The sequence below is a fragment of the Xiphias gladius genome, chromosome 19 (genome assembly GCF_016859285.1).
Source record: "Xiphias gladius isolate SHS-SW01 ecotype Sanya breed wild chromosome 19, ASM1685928v1, whole genome shotgun sequence".
NCBI classification, from domain to species: domain Eukaryota; kingdom Metazoa; phylum Chordata; class Actinopteri; order Istiophoriformes; family Xiphiidae; genus Xiphias; species Xiphias gladius.
The window spans coordinates 5795959-5814311 of NC_053418.1; the positions used below are offsets into that span (position 1 = coordinate 5795959).

The following is an 18353-nucleotide window of genomic DNA, read 5'->3' on the forward strand; positions in this document are numbered from 1 at the left end:
AAACTCGCGGAACGTTTGTAGCGCAGCGCACTGTCCCTCGTCGAGCTGTTTATGGTGAGGCACGCAGGCTTGTTTTGCGGCGGTACCGAGCCGTGGCTTGCTTTTACCTGGCGAAACACTCCCAGGACGCCGCTTTATGTCGCTGCGAGGTTATGTCTCGTCAACGGTGATTGAGAAAGATGGCCGAGGACGAGCTTGATGCGTTCAGGGAGCGCTGGAAAAAAGAACTAACTGGTCGAAAAGTTTGCGCTCCGTCCCCTCTCTCGGACGTTCCGGGTCAGTCAGGCCCGAGAGACTTGAAAAACAGGTATTTCGACGACTTCAGGAACCTCAACAAGGCCCGCAGTCCATCGCAACCGGGAGAGGGCGTTTGCAGCGAGGATGGGGGGTGCATTGGTGAGGGGGGAGGAAAAGCTGCGGAGGAGCCCGTGGATCAGCCGGAGTATGTGTCCATTGCCAGCAGCCTGCTGGACGGGAGGACCAGTCCCCTGCTGGACAGGATTCACGAGGAGAGGACAAGGAGGAAGAGGCAGTATCACAACAGGACGAATGTCTGCAGCGAGTCCCTGCGGCTGCAGCAGCTGCAGCAGCAGCAGCAGCAGCAGCAGCAGCAGCCCGAGAGAAAGGTCAAGAAAGACGACGAGCTGGTGGATCAACTCATCCAGGATCTGGTAGGAAGATGATGATGTGGATGGTGGTTGGCCAGAATCAGCGCAGTGTATAATGTCTACTGTAATTCTCTCTCTTGCAGAACGAAGTCAATGACATCCCCTTCTTTGATATCGAGTTGCCCTACGAGTTAGCCCTGAAGATCTTCCAGTATCTCAGCTGTACTGAGCTGGGCCGGTGCGCACAGGTAAGCTGCTGCGGCGAGACCGTCCTCGGCGAGAGCTTTATATTATAGAATGAAATGAAAGAAAGTGTCTAGAGCAGAAAGGACAGGAGCCTCACACCGAATGAAAAGGGTTTGATGAAGGGTTTGGACAAAAACAACAGACTGCAGTCACACAGAGTTTTGGCACAGCTGCTCTAGACCAGATCCCATAGAGGTCTCAAGATAAACCTGAGGGATCGTGGCACGACAGGAAAACAAAAACAAAACAGGAAAAGAAAAATGTTGCAATCAATAAGGTCAATTGTCTGACCTTTCTCAAATTTATGGTACAGCTTGACCTCTTCATTCCTCTAACTATTATTCGTACAAAATCTGAGAAGGACACTTTGGTTCAACAGCTTGCAATTCATCGCACTACGCAACCTTTGCGCAGAGCTCGCGTGTCGACAAAGAGGTCAGGAATACACTACTTCGTACCAGCGATTTCAGACTGCTCGGCGGGACTAATCCTGCAGTTTGAAGAACCGGAGTCAGAGTTCTCAGTCAAGACACAGACAACAAAAATCTTTTCCTGCAAATGAAATGGCAAATTAGAATTCATAAGGATCAGGAAACCTTAATGCTTACTGATTTTTGTCCCTTTGATTCCTGTAAAATGATCACGCTGTGTGCAGCTTGCTGATATCTTGTTCTTGGTGGTGAAGTCCTTAAATTTCAGTGACCTTGCACTTCCCCAAATGTGCGGAATTGCCAGGGACGGCTTTAAGACCTCGTGTGACTTAATTTGGTATAGATTAGTAAATTACATTTTGTGTGACAGATCTACGGTGTGTGTGGTGCACCGAGTCCATTTGGCAGCTGGCCCTGGGCTCGTTAAGCCCAAACAAATTAAGTGATGCAGGCTTATAATGTATGCTGACTCAATCCGCAGTTAACGCTGTCCAACTTCCTCCCAGGTGAGCAGGGCATGGAGAGTCCTTGCAGAGGACGGTGTCCTGTGGTTCAGGATGTGCACACGGGAGGGCTATCATCGGGACGCCAGAGTGTCCGACTCCCCCTGCTGGAAGGGCGCGCTGCGAGACTGCAGGAACTCCGCCAGAGCCGTGCGCGCCAATTGGAAGGTGGGCTGGAGGTGTTCTACTCCGGTGAAAGTGTCGCTCCGTCCCCCAAATACTATACCGGGCCTTTAGGTTTGTCCGGCAAGATTAGCGCACCGTTTACCACGCACCACAGGACGTCAGTGTGGGATTTACAGGACACCATGAACCACAATGCATGTCTCTCATCCCTGTTTGTCACTGTCATATGATACAATGCAATGGTGGGAAAGTCCCCTCCTGGTTCTAACCGGAAATGAGTGTTCAAGTGACCTATAGTGCCACAATGCCACTGCAATATGTCAGACAAATGTTTTCAGCCCAGTAACATTTCTTGTCTAGAATCGAGTGGGATCCATCAGCCAGCTGCAGTTCGAGCTGGGGAAGGTGCTGTGCGACGTCAGCTCCTGTGACAACTTTGTCTTTGCCGGGTGAGTTTCAAAAAGAGAAAGCAGTGTAAGCATATGAATATTCTAATTCATGACTGGGTGTCTAATTAAAAATATGGCGCACTCACTGATACAATTCAATACTGACCCGACCACCAAATGTGCTATTACTGCCGTTAACGTGGGCAGCAGCTCTGTCGACAAGCATGGCTAGTACAGGAAATCGCGCCCCCCCCCTGCAGAAAGCTGGGCCATATCAGCACAGAATTAAGAGAAAACAACACGCTATTGGGCACACAAGCATATTGCGATTCAGTTTTTCAGCTCGTTGACGCGCATTGTTGCTATCGGCGAGGGAAGAGTGTGGGAATAGCAGCTTAACTAAACTGACCCTGCCCTGAAAACAACCGGCCCGAGACAGTGATAGATTGTGCGGGCCCACGGGAGCCTGGGAGACTGCCCGCAAGGAGAGGTGCAGCATCTCCAGGGAGCGATGTGATTAGATACCCATCAGTCCTGCCGTGTCTCATTGGAGATTGTTTGTGTCTTTTCAGGCGAGCAGATGTAGGACACGCTGTACCAAAACAGTCTGTGCAAAATAACACCACTTTGCAAAATCTGAACACACTCTTTTTTTAAAATATTGTAGCTATAAACAAATTTACAACATCAATACTTTTCCCATTATTGGTACTTAAAGGGTAATTTATCTAAGTGAAAGTACTTGAATTTGTTTAACTAGAAAAGAATCAATAGCAGTTACGAGTAAAGAAGAATGATTCAATTGCTTCCACAAAATCTTATTAAAAAATCGGTAGAGTGAGATTTGGCACTTAAAGGCAACAGAAGACACTTTCTCACTAACCCAGCAACTCTTGGAGTCACACGGTGACATAAAGGTCTGCCGAGTCTTGCATGAAGATTGCAGTAAACTGGGCACAAAGTTTCCTGTACATAAACGTGGCAAATTACTTGGATTCAGCATCATCGTCCTGTTGATAGTTGGCATTGAGGTGACGTACTAATTAAGTCAAAGTGTGTATTCCTATTGTTTACTTCCTGTCAAACCCTGCCGTGCAAATCACACACACACACACACACACGCATACATACGGGCGCAAATGTGTTCACCCTCCGTCACGCTCTCTGTCACTGTGTCACGCACTTTGGCTGCGAGGCGGATACTAGCTCAGACGCGATGGTATCTGTGGTGGTGGCAGCGCCGGCAGTTTTGTCGTCCCCCGCAGTGGAAGCTCATCGACTCCGGTGAAGAGCGAGGGAGAGAGGAGGGGGGGGGGGTCCAGAGCAGAGCAGAGCAGAAGCCTGTTGAGGGCCAGGGGAGATAAAGGCAGCGTTTTATCACCAACACCGGACGAAGCGAGATGAGGTTGTACAAGAACAGGGAGAGGGTCACAGTCTAGTGTGTTGAAGAAATGTCGCTGGATGAAATTTGACTTTAAAGGTGCTGCGTGCGGTATTTTAAGATCAATAACTCAATAGCACAGCCGGTTATGAGACATTTGTATAATTGATGCAAAGCGAAGAATAACTGAGGAGATTGGCAGCCTCCGTTGACCTCTGCACTGCAAAGTCTGCAGGTGGGCCGCTACCTACAGTAACTGCTCAAATAGAAACCGAGCAAAAGCTTTTAGATTCCTGTTATATAAAGTAGTGGAAAAGTGAAAGGCCAAGCTTCATCTTTGAGGTGCAGGGCTGCAGCTACCAGTTATTTTCATTATTGATACGTCCGTTGATTATTTTCCCCGTCAGTCGATCATTCGTTGGTATGCCTATGCCCATCACAGTTTCCCAGAGCCCAAGATGACTTCTTCACACGTCTTGTTTAGCAGCATATCCTCACCTTGGAGAAGCAGGAACAAGAAAATGTCTTGTTTGCTTGAAAGCCGGCTCAAACAGTTGATTGATTTATCAAAATAGTTGCCCAGTAATTTTCTGTTAATTGACCGATCGATTAATGATTAATACACTCAGCTTTAAACGTCGGGGGGAAACCTGGTGTAAAGTTTGAGTAACACTGTTGACGGTACGTGAGTTAGAAGGTACTAGACTAGTGCTGAAGCTGTTTGCTGATGAATCAGTTTGTTGATCGACAGAAAATTAATTGACAGTGGTTCTGAAAATCAGTTAAAAGGGATTTATCATACAAAATGCACATTTGCTGATTACACCCTCTCAAACGTGAGAGTTTTTCCATGTTTTTTTCTGTTTTATATGATTCTAATTTGCATTTCTTTGAATTTTTGACTGTTGGTCGACAAAAAAAAAAGCAATGCAAAGGCGTCACACTAGAATTTCGGAAATTGCGTTGGGCATTTATAACTATTCTCTTCTCAAGTGTGGTCTTATTTATTTGTACTTGATAGCTTTGCCAAGGTATCACAGTGACTCTGATGATAGGTTCATGTGTGAAGATGCTACGTTAGATGCTGTAACATTAGAAACCACTGAAAAAATCACTCCTTGCTGCAGTGAATTACAATCCTCAGATGAATTCTTTCACCTAAAGAGGTCTTTGTAATGGACTGAATAGATCGCCGTTCTTACAAGCGGCGTGGTCCAATAGCGTGGGGTGCATTTATCAGCAACCATCTGTGCGAACGACACCCCTTTTTTAGGAAACGAAATAACAAGAGGTCAGAATGAGTACAGGAGGAAGACGTGTGAGAGGGGAAATGACTCAGTGGTGAGACGATGACGTCAGGTACTCTAGAAGAGACAGACTTCTGAAATGGAAAATGGGAAACTGCTCTACTGGGACATTCATCAGCCCTCTTTGTACAAACCGAAGTATTTGAATTATGCCCTGCATGTTTAGTGTGACTCAATGTTTCTTTGTTTGTTTGTTTCTCAGGTACACGTCTGGTGATGTGAGGCTGTGGGATACGCTGCACTGGGACTCAGCAGCCTCGTACCTGAAGCCCAACAGCCTGTCAGCAAACACGGACCCCAGACCACATGTCGGTCACGTCCAGGTCAACACCACAGTGGCTGCTGCTGCTTACGAGGATGGTAAGTGTGTATGTGTGTTCTTGCGGTGGTGAACTATGGCCACTTCTTGGTGATAGTCAGGCATCACGATCAGGAATATATCCTTTATGTCTTCAGAAACTCCAGTTTTAAATAAAGAAAAAAAAGTGGGTGATCTCTAGTCTCTAGAACCCAGTGCTTAGCGTTGCGTGTAACCCCCTCAGTCACCGTGTAGGGAGAAATCAGTGCAGTTATTAAGGGACTCATGGACTGTACTCACGGACTGCTGGACTGGTACAGGCTGTGTGGACCTGTGGAGCCTAGAGACCGGCGGGGAGCCCATCCACCACTACCAGAGCCCAGGGAGGATCCAGGCCCTTGCCCTGAGCCCCGACAGTCCTGTCCTGGGCTCCGCCGCTGGGCCCGACGTTCGGCTGGACTGTGCTGATGATCGCGGCTACTGGAGGACAATCTGCCAGGCTCGGCTACCCAAGACTGTAAGTCAGGCAGATTCATTTCCCAGACGTATGAAATGCTCCATACTGATGTTTATTGTTTTAATTGATGCTTCACACGTTGTCCTCTCGTGTCTTTAATCTAAAAATGTCTCAATTTTTTTTATGGGAAATAATGTTGGAAGCGTACGACACCAATACAGGCAGATGCATTACAGTTTCTGGCAGGAAATTGTAGTAATGTTGAAATGATTCCTTGATTAATCATTTAGTTGACCAGTGCTTATAGCTAGTTAGATGTCTAAGTCATTCATGTGGCAAAAATGCAGAGGATTCGTTGATTCCAACTTTGTTGAATACGAGGATTTTCCGCTTTTGTCAGATATAGTTGTGTAATTTAAAGATGTCACCTTGGGATGGTGACTTTTGTGAAAATTGCGCTATTTGTGGCAAATGCATAAAAGAGTCAAATGGAGGTGAATCCTTGAAGAGAGCGCTGCACATATTCCTGCAGTGCGAGTCAAGTAAAGCCGTAGGTTGATCTCGTCTGATCCGGCAGGTGGAGAGCCTGGTCTTGGTGCCAGGCAGGGGCCAGCGGTGCCCGCTGGCGGCTCTGGCGGCAGGGGAGGCTGTGCACCTGCTAGAGCCCGGAGATGACGGGCCACGGACGGTCCACTCAGTCTACGGCCACCCCGTCACGTGCCTGGATGCCTCCGACTCGCAAGTTGCACTTGGGGTGAAGCGCTCGGGCTGGGCCATGCACGACGGAGGCAACAAGGTGGGTTCAGTGTGCCTGTGAAATATTGATGTGCGGTTTTTAAATTAGAAGCAGATATCTGCACCACATCTGTCAGTGTTGAGAAAAATTGCAGTGACATTAATAGATGTCTGTTGTTTTGCACAAGCAGTTAAAACTCTTAAACCAGACTCTCATTACCAATTTTCTGCAGAACTCAGACTTGGTGGTGCAGTGCTAAGAATACCATGTCTCTAACTTTTGTGGCCCGTCAGTATTTCAAACCTCAGCATTAGTCTTAAAAAAATACTACTAATAATAACATTGATAAACTTTATTTTAAGCGCCTTTGACATAACCCAAGGACACTTTACATACACAAAAACAAGCAAAAAAACAATGTTAATGAAAAAGCTTGACTATAAAAGCCGAGTCTTAAGTCTGGATCCACGACCCCATCTGCTGTTGCTTCATTTGCGCCTCGAGGTTAATAAACTCTGAATTTAACCATTTGCAAATGCAGCGTACTGTAATATCTGCATCCACCACCTTGTTTTGAACAATAACAATCTAGCGTTTGTCTGTTAATGGAACTGATGGAGCCGTATCAAGGCCTGTTTTGTGCTTTCTGGAATTAAAAAGTCTCCGGAAGACAAACCTAAACAAAACCTTGAATGCTGACGAACCAGATGGCAAAGGCTCAGAAATCTGCAGCTGGATTTTAGACATTTTGTTTAAGAAAAAAGAGAAGGAAAAAAAAGGCTACCCAGACCTTGCTAATTGAAATGAAAAGGTTTCCAATAGAGTTAACAAGGTCACCTGTTCTATCAACAGGTGCAAAATAAAGAAAAAATTAAAAAAGGGAAATTATACAAGGTCAATAATTTGGTTTGTGCAAATGGAATGACGCATTGTTTCTTTTAGGAATGCAATTCATTGAGGGGGAAAGCAGTGAGGCCAGAGGTTTTGGCATTAGGCCATTATCAATTTAATCACTGGCTTATAGCTGAAATACCCATCTTCCCTGCTCTCTCCTAAATGAATCAAACTCATGGGAGAAAAGATGCCTCCCGCCTTTTAAACACCGAGCGCACTCTTCATATCGTTACATGAGAATTCTGGTCCACATTTTCAACTGATCTGAATTTTAGATGCTTTGCAAACAAACACTGATCCCTAAACGCATCCCTGTGTAAAGGTGAACCGGGTCTCTCGGCAGTGTGATCACTATTACTCTGTGTCCCCTTAGACCCCTTGGGTCCCCTTAGAAATGAATCTTATGTACCTGAAGGGGATTTGTTTATAGTAGAAATATCTAGCTTAAATAGCAACGAGCCCACCTCGGGCCCTGCTCCTAATTACTACAGTCTTGAAGTGCACTTAGGTCAAGTCTTGTTGCCTGAGCTGCAACTGTTTGTTTCTAATAATGTTGTGTTTCTAAGGACCCCATGCCACCTAATTGACTCTTGAGTCTTTACTTAGAAAGTACAAAGAGCCACGAGACAAACTATTCAGTTGGGATCAGGAAGCAAATACGCAGCAGTCATTACGCTTTCGAGATCGCTTCAGCAAGATACGTTCGTTTTGTTTTGTTAATGTTAATGGAGGACAAATGCTAAAGTAAGCTGCCGCAGAACATGGCAACACTGAAAAAACATCTGCTTTTTCTCATCCTAAAAAAAGCAGATGTTCATTTCTGTAGCGACTGGGCAGGTGGTAGCTTTAAAACAGCCGCAGCCCATGTAGGCTTCTTTGCGTGTGCAGCAATGTGTGTGTGTGTGTGTGTGTGTGTGTGTGACTGACAGGTCATTTGGCAAAAGCTGCACTGACATCACTCCCATTAGAAAAGTGCAGCTGATCAACTGTAGCCCGGCTCGCACGAACACCGCGGCAGCACCAAAGCACCACATAGTGGACCAAGGGGGGAGAGGAACAGTGAGAGATGTAACAGCCTCGCCTTTTCATAAACAGAGCTGCAGTAGGTGATGCAAAGGCCAAAGTCTACCCACTGGTGGATGACTTTTGTTATCCATTTGAATCAACTGTGTAACTAGGAAGAAACGAGTAGTCAAGATGAAACTGGTTTTGAGGTTCAGCCACACAGTGAGAAGAGAATAATACTTTTATTATTATGAAAAGTCTCAGGTCTTTTGAAGTTTTCTCTTAAAGGAATTATCTCATTGTACCTACAACATTTCTTGAAATTACTGAAATTCTTTTATTGGATTTATTATATTTAATTTTGAGATTAAACAGTCGATTGATCGATTAGTCAATCGACAGAAAAATAAATATTTTGATAATCAATCAGCTTTCCTCTGCTTTATATGAATTAAATCGAACATCTTTGGGTTTCGGATTGTGGGTCTGACAAGAGAAGACAGACGTTGATGATGTCGCCTTGGACACCAGGAAACTGGAATGGGCATTTTATACAGAATGGGATTAGTCAAGTATTGAAAAAAGATAATCAACAGATCAATCAATAATAAAAACACTCATTCATTTCATCCCTAATTAAAATTCTATCCCAAGGATTGAAGTATAATCCTAAAATACTTTGTATTTTCGAGCTGTTACAAGTTTCTGTACATTTTTTTTGGTCGTGTTGCTACTACCTACGGTTACTGTTCCTCACCCAGCCATCAAATCATTGAATTCCCAATTTGGAGCTTTCGTACATTTTCTTGTCATATGTGTTAAGAGTTTTGTGGCTGTTTTTTCCTCATCTTCCTAGAAAACTTGAGCTGGCTGGGGAGTTGTTGCTGACATAGTCCCATAAAACCAAATTAATTATTGTACGTTCATTTTCAGCTGTGCAAACAAATTTGTGTTGACTAGAGTTTATAAAACACAGCTCATCCTAGACTCCCACTCCGGCTGAAGTCATAATTTTCATCTTCAGCATTGAAATTTCTAGCACAGAAGCACAGAAAATCTTAAAAACTTCCTTGTTTCCATAGTGAGATCAGCCCAAACTCCCATCTAAATTATACAAATTCCTGATTAGCATACCTCTTTTACTAATTAAAATATTTTACAAATTTAATTAACCTGTCTGTCACGCTTCTAACAGCAATTTCATTCTGCGAAGAAGACAAGGAAGGATGGCTGCAACCGTTGTCGATGCCAGACAGTCTTTAGTGAACCAACATATGCTTCATTAAAATCTGTCAAAATGCATGGAGGTGGCATCCAAGGAAGTCATCTCACACCTTTCCCTCCACAGAGGAGCGAAATATTTTAATTTACAGCATTTTGACTCAGATGAACTCAACCACATTGTCATATTTTTGTTAACTTGACTCAGACTCAGTGGTTATCACTAATTTTTTTGCTGCGGTTTTGTTTCAAAATCTGACAGTTTAAATTACAAAAGCTGCTTTTTGCCAATAACACAGAAGATTCTTTCTCATATCTTGGCCTGCATTGTCGTAGCTTGTGGCTTTGTCTTCTATCCTTCCTCATCTTCGGTGGTGTGGTCAGTGGGCGTGTATATGTTCAGTCTCCAGATCCTCATTACTACTCGCCTACTTCTTGCCAGTGGTCCGGGGGCACCCAGGCATCCACCCAGCTCGTGGCTGGGCATTCAACACAAGCTGGCATCTCCGCTGGCAAACTATCCATCCACAGAGCACAGAGCACGAGTGCTGTCAGAAGAACTGTCATCCACTCCTTGCCTCAAGTTCGGAGGGTTGGATGCAAGAGTTGAATGCTGAACGAATGGTTTGAAGTACCGTATAGTGCGTGGACAAAAACAAATGTAGGACGGATAGAAGTAATGTCGCAGATTAGGATCGTGACATCAATCATCAGGGTCGTGGACTGATGCTTTATAAAGCAACTGGTTTTGCAGATATCGGGGAGTGACACAGTGTTATGATGAAGTTGACAGTTGATGAACTTTGATGAACTCTGAGCCCCAGGTGGATGCTGGCGTTAGTAAATGCTATTTTAATGATATATGAACAACGATTACGGCAGAGTTTTTCGGATGATGATGCGCGGCAGAAGTACTGCAGAGCAGAAGACTGCGCAAAATACTCACCACTTAAATACACTGCCTTGTTGCAAAGGCTAAGTTGAATGTATTTACGAATGGGATTGGGTTGTTCTGGGTTTTAGTCCGCAGTATTGTTCAGATAACGTGGTAAAATGTATTTTTTTAGCAGGGCACTTCAGTCTGCCTAAACTCGCTGGCAAGCTCTGCACTATTACAGCAACCCAATTCAGATAGTACACAGTATTACTGGAATGTAAAATATGTAGGGAGTTGACATTTGGCATCTAGGCTCTGATCTTGTCACTCCCCGCAAACATACAGAAAGGTCAGCACAGCGGAGACCGGGAGTGACCATGAAAACTTAACTGCAAAACCACATTGGATGCAAAGCTTAAGACAAGCCATTTTGTGTAATCTAGTACTTGTGGATGCAGCCTCGTGGCCATTACCCTGTAAGGAACATTATCACGATGGAATATATCTAGTGAGGACCTTCAATGTGAAGGTAGGGAACCAACAATTATGTGATTATTCCCCTGCCAGGCACCTGAGACTATCGGGTTAATATACTGGGTAACTGAGCTGGATAAATATCACTTCATTGAAACAAATTTCACTGAAGCTGGGTACCTACATAGCATAAACACTTACCTACTCTAAGACTGTGAATACAGAATACAGTGCTCCCATGTACTTATTATGGTGCCTTAAGCCCATGGATGGTGCTGTCCAGGAAGTTAAAAGACCAGTATTTGCTTTCAGAACAGTTATCTTGTGGATAACACTGGGCTGACTGCTTTCTTTATTTATTCACCTTGCCTTTGTTTAATCAGTTTGTTCAACCTCCAACGGCTCCTAACCACAAACCCCTAACGAGCCAACTAATCTACTCTCTAATTTGGCTTTTAGTTTTCTTGTTCCTGTGTTACTAGCCTCTTTTTTTTTTTTGTCCATGGAGAAATCAAATCCAACTGCATACACGCCTCTATACAGCAGTGCAAATACAATACGGGTCGTATACTAAAAAATGAAATCGGGGGGTACAGGTATCAGATTGGTTTCTGAAACCTGCGAGGCATCCGCACATGACTAACTGTTCAGTGGTTTGCTGTAAATGAGGCAGGTTTGAGACTCTTCCCTGCCCTGCGAGATGAGCTTGAAATACCAAATGACACGAAGCCACAAACCTGCCATTACTGTGTAGCTGGTCCAATGTGGTAATCTCTGTTTGTCCACATGGTGTGTAAACCAAATCTAGTTCTGAATCCATGTTTGTTTAGATGCGGGTGTTTTGTGTATGATGGGTTTGGGGAATCCAGGGCCACGGAGAGCCAAGAGTCTGCAGGTTTACATTCCAACCATTCAGGCATTTTCACTGGTGACTGCCTCCCCTCTACTTGCGGGAGCATTGATCGGTGACATCAGCTGGTGGGGTCTTTGGTTGGAGTGAAGACCCGCAGATACTTGGACCTCCTAGCGCCACGGTTTTCCATTCCGGTTTATGATATGACATTTAAGATAAATTAAAAACCAAGTCAAATTCTACACTTTGGCCAAATGTGTTCAACAATGCAGGCAACGGCAACATAAAAGGTTTTTCTCTAAAGTGCTGCAATGATTGCCAAAGGTTTCATCTTTAAAAAGCAAAGAGAGTAATTACATTAACATCCCAGTACAAGCCACCATTAGAGTTTCTTTTGTCTGCAAGCCTCAATGGGCCTCCAGCAAGTGCATTAACCTAACAGCTCCTCTATAGTCATGCTCATGATTATTCTTCGTCAAAACATACTGCCGAAGCCTCTAAATGGCCCCCAGTATTATCATAAAACAGATCCTTTGCCTCCCTCAGTGACATTTCTTCATTTTGGTGGGCGTGTTGGGCAGATATTTAATAAAAAAGTGTCTTCCTGTAATGATTCATTGACAGCAGCAGGCTGAACATCATCTCTGCATCCCCCCTCCTCCCTCTTTCTCAACTCGTCCCCCTCTCTTCCGCTGTCCAAATCCTATCAAGCTGTCATTTGAAAGTCCGGTGTGATTTGGGCTTTGCCCCAGGGTGGTGCACAATTAAAGCTCTGCTTGGCCCAAATAAGGGATACATAAAAACTGCTGGCACCTCCTCAAGGCTTACATCATGCGTCTTTTTTTTTTTTTTTTCTTCCTTCAAATTTCTTTATCTTTGTTGCTGTCTCTCCATCTCGCTCTCTCTCTCTCTCTCTCTATCTCTCTTTCTTGCTTTCTGTCTTTACTTTCCTCTCCTACCTTCTGGCTCTCCATTTTCCTCCCCCTCCCTCCTCGGTTTAATTTCTTTATCGTTTTAATTATTCAAAGACAGTTTTGCCTGGCGGTCATCCTGTTTGCTCTGTCTCATTCGGATTAGAAAATACCAGCCGCTAATTGACCAATTAGGCCTGCTCCAGATGACATCATTGTAACTTGTATGAAGAAAGTTTGCTGCAGCCATCGAGCCAGAGGCAATGGTGTGCATCTTTGACTGTAACTGAAGTTTGCCCTTAGGTTGACCCCCCCCCCCCCAACCTTAAATGCTTAAAAACTGCTTTGCTTTTAATGAACTGGCAAGGCATCACTGCAGTTAGCTATATTTGTCTTTGCAATATTATGGGCTGATATCCAGCATCATCAGTTCTATCTCAATGTGTAGTGTCATATCGTGCAATGTGCAGAGAATTAGCAGGTCGGAATTCTGAATCTTGTTCAGGCAAGGTCAAAGAGGACAAATTCAAGGTTTAAGTCAAATGGCAATGGACCAGACTTTGTCTGCATGTCCATCTGTCTGATTTAATCCAAGGTAATAGACTACACCACTGCTACGGTTGGTTGCATCTTCTGATTGCTGTCCAGCATTTAGCAAATTACACGCCTTTGGCTCAATTGAGAAGCTGTACTTAAAATGGAAAAAGGGACTTGAGTGAGTTAAGGAAGAAAAACTTGCCCCCCAGGTGTGTACACAAATCTCAGTATTTTAAGTAGAATAGAAGAGAAAGTAATTGGACAAGTTATAAAGTTATTATCTTTTAATATTTGGTTGCAAATCCTTTGCAGTGACTTTCTCTACATGAAGACATCAACAAACACTGACCATGGTGATGCTCTGTCAGGCCTGTAGTGCAGCCAACTTTAGTTCTTGCTTGTTTTGGATCATCTTACCGTTTGGCCTCTAAAACTCTTTGCTTGCTTTGGCTGTATTTTTAGGATAATCGTCCTGCTGCGTTGCCTTAAAGTGGGACTATGTATAAAACGGGCTCCATTGTTCACCGCGTATTGACGTAAACACCCACAAAAGCTCAGAGTCGGCTCTTTAACCTCATATTCAGTATGTCTTACATCAAACTTTGACATTTGGTGGTTGTGCATTTGGGGGTGGACTGAATTTATTATTTCAAATGACTGAAGTTTGTGTGTGATCCCGCTTTCCAGATCCACGTCTACAGCCTGGAGACGGGCAAACCTATGGTTTGTGTCGGCAGCTCGCCGGGAGATTTCACTTGCATCAACCTGAGGGACAACCCTCCTCACCTGCTGGTGTGTGGAAACAAAGACAGGAGGTAGGACACATTGAGACACACATTCACAGAGATGGGGAACACACAACGTTAATGCACAAGCGCAGAATTCCCCAGTAACGATGACCAACATCACAAATGGTAGAAACTGAGCCAAGAACTTTAGCTGAGAGGAGAGCTTGTTAAGTTTTCTCACAGTGACACCTGAGTAAGGAGGCCGGAAAGCTGAGGCCACTTGCAGTTGAAAACAGGTGTTTAGAAAATGTGTGAGCAGTAAAGGCTCCATTCAGTTTGTGCATCATTCACACTTCTCGGTCTCTGTTGCCTTTTAAAAAGAAAAAAAAAAAAAAAGCTCAGCGAAAAAGGAAGACAAAGGCATTGAAATGCTCAGATGATGCATTCTGTTTTTAAATGGAAATTTTTGCCTGTTACCCTCATTACCTGGAATGCTATAGAAGAACAAAATACGGCCACCTTGATGTCATCCAGCGACAACACGCACATCCACGCGTGTACCCGCACCTGCCATGTCGCTAACCTGGCTCTCCAGATGAGGAAAAGACACATAAAAGAGCCATTCTCATCTATTCTGCGCTTGTTAGCGGCTGCTGCAGTGCACGAGCTGGCAGGAGAGGAAAAAGCCCTGGCACGTCTTCGTCCAAGGCTGCCCCTGCTGTTTCTATTCAGCACCAAATCCATCTGGCTGTTGAGTAGTTGGCTTAAAGTGAAAACAGACCACATCATATTGTTTAGGTTCTGTTTTTTTTTTTTCCCTCTCTTTACTAGTTATGACTCCAAGCAACTGTACAAAGACAAAAAAAACCCCCCCAAAAAAACAACTCAATTAAAAATATTCTATCATGTGCCAAAAGAAAAGGTTCGGCATTGTTTTGATTCTGGTATAAATAATTCAACAGCAGCATTTGAATAAAGAATTCAAATGGCTGTTTTCTTGCCAGAGCGTCGGTAGAGTCTTTATTCAGTTCCTTTAAGCTTTACTTATGGTCTTTTCTTTCTGATAGATGTCTAGTTTATTTTCAGAGAGATACACACACCAGCTTGGCTCTGCCACTTTGGCCCCAGCTGATGCAGCGCACAGTCGAGGACAAATGGAAATGGGGGAGACTGAGGGACAGTCGGCGATCTTGGCCCTCCGACAGGGTGGCTTAAGGCCAAAGCCTAATGCATCCCTTCTTTTTGTCCAAATGAGTTTTTTCCCCTCTGTTTTTTTGTGAGACACAGGGAGTAAATGAGGGGTTGTGATAAGGGCTGTCTGGAGGAGGGCCAGACCTGCGCAAACTGGAAAATCTGGGCAAAGTGCAACATTAGATACAGTAAGGGGGGGGGAATTAATGAGCGTCATAGCTGTGGCTATCGGTCACTTATCATTATGCAGGAGGGAACTTCTTCAGCCCAGACTCAGGCCCACTTTCCTCACGTCTTGGACTTAACCGGAGTTTTTTTCCTGCTTAACCCACAGGTTGCGACTGAGCAGAAAAGCCTGGAACCAAGTTTAGCAATACCGTCGCCGTGCATTTCAGCATTCAAAATGTGTTATAATCTTGAAGGTGTCCATGCGTGTGGAACATCGGACGAGAGCCCTTGGATTCACCCAATCGCAGGTTTGCGTCAAACATGATGTGTCTTGTCTGGCTGGAGGAAACTAACCGTTCAGGAGTTTGCCGATGCCTCTCCCGCCCTTCGCTTATTAGGCAGTGCTCGTCCTGATTAATGAAGAGGAGTCTGGCCTCTGACGGCTCACTGAAGACAGAGCCGTCTCCAGCATTAGATTTATGGTTCCCTGCGGTCTGCCAGTAATGTTCAGTCCTAATTGGTGAAACGTGTGCTTCCATCACGTAATGCCACTAAACGGACAAAACTAACTGTACACAACAAGTCCGCGGTGCCCACTTAGCCGTTTAACTCTGGTTCTTTTAAAAAATTTTGGAAGCAGAAATTAAATCTGTCTGAGTCCCCAAAGTGAATTGGTTTATAGTAATGAAGTCTTGGAAGAAGGCTGAGCCTGGATGGAGTCATGTCCTGGATGCTCTCAGCTGCAATAAATCCACAATGACAACAGATGGAGCTGAAGCTCCCCTGGGCTTGTGCTGCTCATGAAAACCCAGGAAGCGAAAATCCTGCTCTTATTGCCTTTTTTAGATAATAAATACTAACACAATTACTAGTACTTTAATAATGAAAGATCAGAGTAATCACAGTTATCATAATAATCATAAAATGGCATATAACACGTATCAAAGCAGAATTTCTGAAGTGCTTTACAGAAAGGATTAAAGAACAAATATCTAAAACAGAATATTTATTAAAATAAATACATGGGTAATTCCATACAAAAGCTAACAAAAATAAAGACAAGATTATATAAAAAAATAATTCATTCATTAACTCATTAAACAAAAATATGAAACAAAGCAAGGAGTCGGGTGAAATCGAAACTGCTCCAAGTTCAGAAAAAGTGCGTCTAAAACAATGATTTGAAAGACGACATTCCATTGGAAAGCTTGTCTGCTTGTGGCCACAACCACCAGTGTTTAAAACGGGGTCGGTGAAGTCCTCAGATCTCAGTGCATCAGTCGGGTCCTGTGCAGCAGGATCGTTCCTGCTTCTACTGTTGACAGTGGATTGAGTCTTTACTGTGTATTAGCTTCATGTTAGGGATTCACATGCAGCCTCACGGTTTTTCCTGTACATGTAAGATGCCAGACACTGTGGAGCATTATGTACACTAGACACATCCTATATATTCTGTATAGATTTAACATTTTGACATTTAAATTTTTTACCATACTCAAAAAAAATGACTTTCTATATTTATTTTCATTCTTCTATTTTCAGTCTTTCTACAGTATTTACGATGTTGTCTCTGCATTAGGTTTTGCATCTGCAGTTATTTTGCTCACCATTTTGTTGTGTGTTTTGTTCATTTCTATTCACTATTTTCAGGTGTATAAATGTTCTGCTACTTTATGTTTAATGCCGTCTACTTGATTTAATTCTATTATATAGTTTGTGGGGGGGTTTTTTTTCCTTTTCTTCTGATATGCTGTTGCTATACTCCATTTTTACCGTCATAGATTTTTCAAGCCCCATCTAATGTAACACAATTTCCATGTTGTTAGTTTTGGCTTTCTGTCTGTGTGCAACATTTACGTTGTATCTTTTCCATAATATTACAAGTTTATTGTATTTTTTAATGGCCCCGTGTCCAGTAAGAGTTTATGTAAACTTAGCTTGGAGAAATTATTCAATACTTGGGTAGAGGCCAGGGCAAATAAGCCTGGAACCTAAGTCTGCAATGGAACATCTGCTTCAGCCTTTATTTGTCTTTGGTCTCTCGGCTGGATTATAAAAAGTTCTCTTGACGTTCTGAGAATAGTGTCCTTTTGTCTGTAAATGAATGCACGCTTTGACAAACTGCGCTTTCTCTTGTGCTGTCTTGGTATGAGATCTCCGCCTCTGGTAGCAGGAAGTGAAATCGAAAATGACCATGCTTCACTGGATTCTATTGTGCTCACATCACTTATTATTCATCTATTGCGCTCACAAGCTCTCGGCCAAAGACACATAATGCATCATGCTACTCAATTGACCCACCTTAAATTTCCATTTCCTAATGAATTAATAGAAGACTGTATCGTTCTCCGCCGTGCTTCAGGGTGAGGGTCTTTGACCTGCGAGCCGGCTCCTCCGTGGCGTCCCTGTACGCTCACCACCTGGGCGTGACGTCGGTGCAGGCGGACGACTGGAAGATCGTGAGCGGCGGAGGCGAAGGATTGGTGTGTGCGTGGGAGATGAGGATGGGAGCTAAGCTGTGGGAGATGCACAACAGGTGGGACTCTGTTTCCTCTCCCCCGGGGGAAAAAGACACGCGTGTGCAGTTTAACAGTTTTCAAAGATGTCAGATCTGGTTTTGTGACTGATTGTTTTCTACCACATTACAGCTGGGGTGTTTCCCTTTCAGATCAGAGTTGATTAAGGTGTTTATCCAAACCCATTTCACTAGTGATTTTGGATTTTTTTTTGTTTTCATTTCAGTGTCTTATTGACCTAGAATTTATCGCCCACAATTAAAATAAAATTAAAATTTCATGGCAACACAGACAAATTGATCCTGGTTTGCATTAAGAACTGGAATTTTTTGGAAGCAATTTATAACCACAACCACATGAGCTTAATCAAAATTAAAAATGTGAATTTATGCAGCTTTTTGCTGCTCACTGATTAGAAAACATGAATTCTGTGTTCGTCTGAATTTGCACATATGTAGATATTGTGTAGACATAGAAATCTTTATATTGCTTCGAG

The 18353-nt window shown here is 43.7% G+C and overlaps 1 protein-coding gene across 2 annotated transcripts in view; it reads left to right on the forward strand.

Annotated features, from left to right (window-relative positions):
- Positions 1-18353, forward strand: part of fbxw8 (F-box and WD repeat domain containing 8) — a 26257-nt gene continuing 7904 nt past the window's right edge. For both annotated transcript variants that reach the window (XM_040154892.1, XM_040154891.1), the window contains exons 1-9: positions 1-671; positions 752-856; positions 1792-1956; positions 2275-2363; positions 5194-5351; positions 5610-5806; positions 6324-6542; positions 13942-14069; positions 17704-17877. In XM_040154892.1, coding sequence (XP_040010826.1) covers positions 180-671; positions 752-856; positions 1792-1956; positions 2275-2363; positions 5194-5351; positions 5610-5806; positions 6324-6542; positions 13942-14069; positions 17704-17877 — 1727 coding nt within the window. In that variant the 5' untranslated portion in view covers positions 1-179. The remainder of the gene's footprint in view (positions 672-751; positions 857-1791; positions 1957-2274; positions 2364-5193; positions 5352-5609; positions 5807-6323; positions 6543-13941; positions 14070-17703; positions 17878-18353) is intronic.